The 4303-nt window shown below is 58.8% G+C and overlaps 1 protein-coding gene across 1 annotated transcript in view; it reads right to left on the bottom strand.

The window, feature by feature from the left end:
• PHF7 (PHD finger protein 7) overlaps positions 1-3967 on the bottom strand; it is a gene marked incomplete at its 3' end in the record, with an annotated part of 4381 nt that extends 414 nt beyond the window's left edge. The window contains exons 1-7 of the mRNA XM_009572615.1: positions 3883-3967; positions 3136-3227; positions 2830-2931; positions 2422-2546; positions 1726-1888; positions 1535-1641; positions 937-1050 (exon numbers count right to left, since the gene is read on the bottom strand). Of these exons, the coding sequence (XP_009570910.1) occupies positions 937-1050; positions 1535-1641; positions 1726-1888; positions 2422-2546; positions 2830-2931; positions 3136-3227; positions 3883-3967 (788 nt within the window). The remainder of the gene's footprint in view (positions 1-936; positions 1051-1534; positions 1642-1725; positions 1889-2421; positions 2547-2829; positions 2932-3135; positions 3228-3882) is intronic.
• Positions 3968-4303: the final 336 nt, after the last annotated feature.

Here is a 4303-nt window from a genome sequence, read left to right as displayed (position 1 = left end):
CAGCCAGGGACGACAAAGTGACCTGAGCAAAAGATTGCCCAGTGGGGCTCCCTGAGATGGCCCCAACTGAATGCCAAGAGTCCTTGCTCCCAGAGCCCTGGGTGAGCTCAGGAGCCCAGGCAAACCCTCCCTTTGTGGCTTGGACAACCACTTGGTCAGTGGTAGCAGGGGCATGCCATCTGGCCTGGCAGCTCAGCGTGGCCTTGAGAAAGGGCTGTCCCTTTCCCTCTTCCTCAACCGCTGGGGGGACCCTTCTCCACCCCTTTGCAAGGCCTTCAGAGCCTAGAGAGAAAATGTATCACACCCCATCCAACCAGTAGAGAGGTTGAAGATGTATTCCCAGTAGGCACACACACCTATACACCACATATATACACATATATGGGGTTGGCCACACAGATCACGGACAGACACATAGAGCAGTCACATGAGCACAGTGTTGACTCATCTGGATGGGTTTCACGCCTGGACAATGGGACTGATGGCTCTCCTGGGACAGCCCTGGGAGGGGCCTGGACAGGGTATTCCTTCTTCTGAGCCCTTTCTTTGGGTTCCTGCCTGCCTTTGGGCCTCTCTGTGGAGCTGGGCTTGAGGAGGTGGGCTTCTGATGTGCTGATGGCTCCTGGGATGGGCCTCCCATGAGTAGCTGAGGCAAGGTAGTCTTTGGGCTCCCCCCATCTGCCACTGGCTCTCTGTGCTCCTCTATGGGTGCGCAGGTGGGCTTCTAGTGCATGATTTAGGCAGGCAATAGGACAGACTGCACTGGTCAGGCACTGGGCATGGCCAGACAAGCATACTGACCAGACACTATTTACACATTTTGGGTGTGCAGATGAGCTTTTCTTGCATAGCCTAACATAGGGATCCGGAGAGACTGAGACTAAGGCATCTGCTGCCAGCAGTTCCAGCGGGGAAATTACTGTTTTGGTGACTTACCCCTCTTCTTCTGCCTGCTCCCTGCCTTGGGCATAGAGGCACAGGCTGGCATCGCATTGGCTGTGCCTCTGGTACATTTCTGTAAAGCCAGCACCAGCCTCCCATGCTGGTTGTCTGCATGTGAAAGAAAAGAAAGGTCATGAGCCTCCTCTGCCACAAGCATAAGGGAGACCCAGGATCGAGTCAGGCATCTAGGACAGCCAGACACTTGAGCACCAGGGATCCTGGGGAGCCCCATGCAGCCAGTTTGGTTGCCTCTCTGAGCCCCGGATGACCTTGACCTCTGTTGTCAACGGCCTGGCGGAGTTGGGGAGAAAACTAGGAGGGAAGCAGGGGCTGCCTTTGCCCCAAAGGAGCATGGAGGCAAGAAGTTGAGTTGAGGTCTGAGAAAAACAACCAGGCAAGTTCTGGGAAGAGCAAATTCCTCCAGAACTCATATCCAAGAGCCCCCCGCTTCTTGCTCCGAAGGCTGAGTTCCCGGGGTCTCCTCTCAGCAGCCCCTCTCGTGGGAGACAGAGCTTGGGCAGAGAGCCTCTGGGCTGGCCTAGCACAGCTTGTCTGTCTTGTGGGCGCAGTGGAAGGGCAGAAGAGAACCAACCTGGCTGGGACCTGGATCCCCAGGGAAGACATTTCTGGCAGGAATTTCTCCCTGTCATTACACTGGGGGCACTGGAAGCAAAGCAGCCCAGCATGAAAAGCCTGTTGCTGCAAGAGGGAGACAAGCAGCGTGAGCAGGGCACTGCTGCCAGGCACCTGCCTTGCCTAAGGGGCACAGGAAGGGCCTCGTACCTGGATGCAGCCCCGATGGAACCATGCCTGCCTGCAGTTGGGGCACACCATAGTCTGGTAGGATAGCTTCTCCTCCACACGCTCCAGGCAAATGACACATGAGGTTTGGCTGTCCTGGTGCGCCTGCACTGTTTGTGCTGGCCTGTGCTCCTGGCAGAAGGACCTGGGTGGGACATGGAAGAAGAGGTGGGCAAGGTCAGGAAGAGCTGAGTCCTTCCTTGGTTCTGGACAAGGCTACCCAAAGGACTGCACAGGCCGACTGCTGCCCGGGCAGCATGCACATGTTCCTGTTCCCATACCCTCCCCGTGGATTCCCCATCCCAGGGCCCTGGCATGTTCTGTCTGAGTCACAGGCATCCTCCGAGACAAGCCCAAGGGAGCTTCTGCCCAGGCACAGACCTCGCAACCAGGGACGAGGCCTTATGAAGGGGCAAGGCCTTGCAAAGACAGTCTTTAATGCCTCCCAGGCTTCCTGGGGGCCAAGAACAAGGAATTCCCAGGGCAATGCTGAAGGTGCACCCACTGCATGGGGAAGGGGCCATAAATGAGACCTCCACATCCTGGCTATGTCTCCAGGAGGGCACTTGGAGGAGTCTCTGTGGGGCACAACAAGCAGGCTCCTCGTCTGCTTGGCCACTGCTGGCATGAGGGGGACGGAGGCAGAGGAGGCCCAGCACGAAGGCTGTCAGCCCTTACCTGTACTGCCCAAAGAACTGGGAGATGCATCCATTTTCACGGCCGCAGGGGAAATGGAAGCTGCACTTGCACTTCTTCCCCTGGCAGGTAATGGTGGCCCCCCTCTCGCCACAGACATAGCAGATCTGCAAAAAGCACAGCATCCCTCCTGTCAGAGATGTGCTCTGGGCCCCCCAGGCCTGCCCCAAACCTTTGGCAAAGGTGCAGGGATCTCGGTGCTACTGAGTCACGTGCTGCAGATCCACCTTGTGGACTGCGGTCCCTGCTTATGCTGGAGCCTTCCAGGAGCTGGAGCTCCTGGGACTTGTGTTGCCTGGGGCTGCCTGAAACACCGGGATTTCCTTCCTGTGGCACAGCCTCAGCCCCTTCTGGCACAACCCCTCCCACAGCTCCCTATGAGGTCTTCACCTTCCTAGAGGCCTGCTTCACCACCCGTCGGACGTCCTCAGGGTGGATGTTGTGGACTTCGTTGTTCCTTGCCCGCCTCAAGAAAAGCCTGTTGGCCAGATACTGAAAAACAGGACAGTCCAGGAGCTCATTAGGTGGGCGATGCAGGGACCACTACTGCTGGATGGTGCATAGAGAGGATCTGGGCAGGCCATGGGCTGTAAGCACAGTCCCACACCCCTCGATCCTGCCAGGCTGGGGACAGAGAGCCCAGGCTGCTGGGCTGGAGTCCAGGGAAAAGCTGGGGGCAGCCCCAGGGGAACTCACCAGGCAATTCTCATGGGTGCAGACACCATTATCCTGGCTCTTCTCCCCATAAATATCTGGATCAGTGTCTGCCCGGCCACACAGCACGCACGCTGCAGAGGGGAGAGCAAAGGCCACAAGTACTAAGTGCCTCTCTAGGGTGTGCCAAAGTGTCCTTGTAGAGGGATTTCCCTCCACAGGCCCACTCTGTCCCTGCCTTGCTGGATGACAGGCAGGGCTGGAGCTGCAGGAAGAGCACTTGGTGGCTTTGGGGAGAAAGGGGCATTGCAGGCATCGCAGGCATTGCAAGTGTTGTTTGTCACAACAGGCACGTGTGTGGTGGGCAGGAGTCACAAAAGGGGCCAGGGAAGGCTCTAGCTTGTATCGGGGGACAGAGTGCCTCCCTGCACGCTTTGGGGCGCTGCCTTTGTAGCCAGTCCCTGTGTTCCACACAGCACATCTTGCCTCTGCCAAAATCCCCTCCTGTACCGATTCCTGTCCCGCTGGCCCTCGACAGCCCCAAAGGCAGGCCCCTTCCTTGGCCTCGGTGGCTATAGCTCTGTCCCAGCCTGTCCTTCCCCTACCCTCTCCCATCCCATCCTGTTGGGTCCTCTTGCTCCCAGCCAGCCCCAGCAGCACCTCCCCTCCCCACACAGCCTCCCCTCGCCTCAGGCCCCTTTGCTGAGCATGACCCCTGCACCAGGCTGTTGGGGGCCTCCAGCCTCCCTTCACAAGGCTTGCAGCCACACACAGACTGCCCTGACACACCCTTTGCTTGGTCGTGGGCCACAGGGATGTGTGGGGTCACTTTGGTCTCACCATTCTCCCTTGCATCAGGGGCCTTGCGCTTCATGGCGGACAGAGCTACAGTGGGCAGCGAGCGCTCCTGAAACCTGCCCCAGCAGCGCCAGGGCTTCTTCAGGCACTCCTCTGCCGAGGAGATGAATTTCCAACACAAGATCCCAAGCCCCAGACCTGGGAACCTGCTCCTCCTGCAGCACCCCCAGCAAGCCCCTCGTCCCCTGCCCAGGGCTGTCCCAGCCTCAGACAAAGACTGGCGGGGCCATGTCTGCCTCACCTACCCCTGGGGCTCAGCCCCCCAAAAGGCAGTGGCTCCGCCTGGCCTGGCCTGGCCTGGGTGCTGGGAGCTGCTGCCTCCCAGTCTAGGGCCTGCCCATGACCCCTTCTT

The sequence above is a fragment of the Fulmarus glacialis genome, unplaced genomic scaffold, assembly GCF_000690835.1.
Source record: "Fulmarus glacialis isolate BGI_N327 unplaced genomic scaffold, ASM69083v1 scaffold28232, whole genome shotgun sequence".
Lineage (NCBI taxonomy): Eukaryota > Metazoa > Chordata > Aves > Procellariiformes > Procellariidae > Fulmarus > Fulmarus glacialis.
This window is presented reverse-complemented; position numbering and strand designations above follow the sequence as displayed.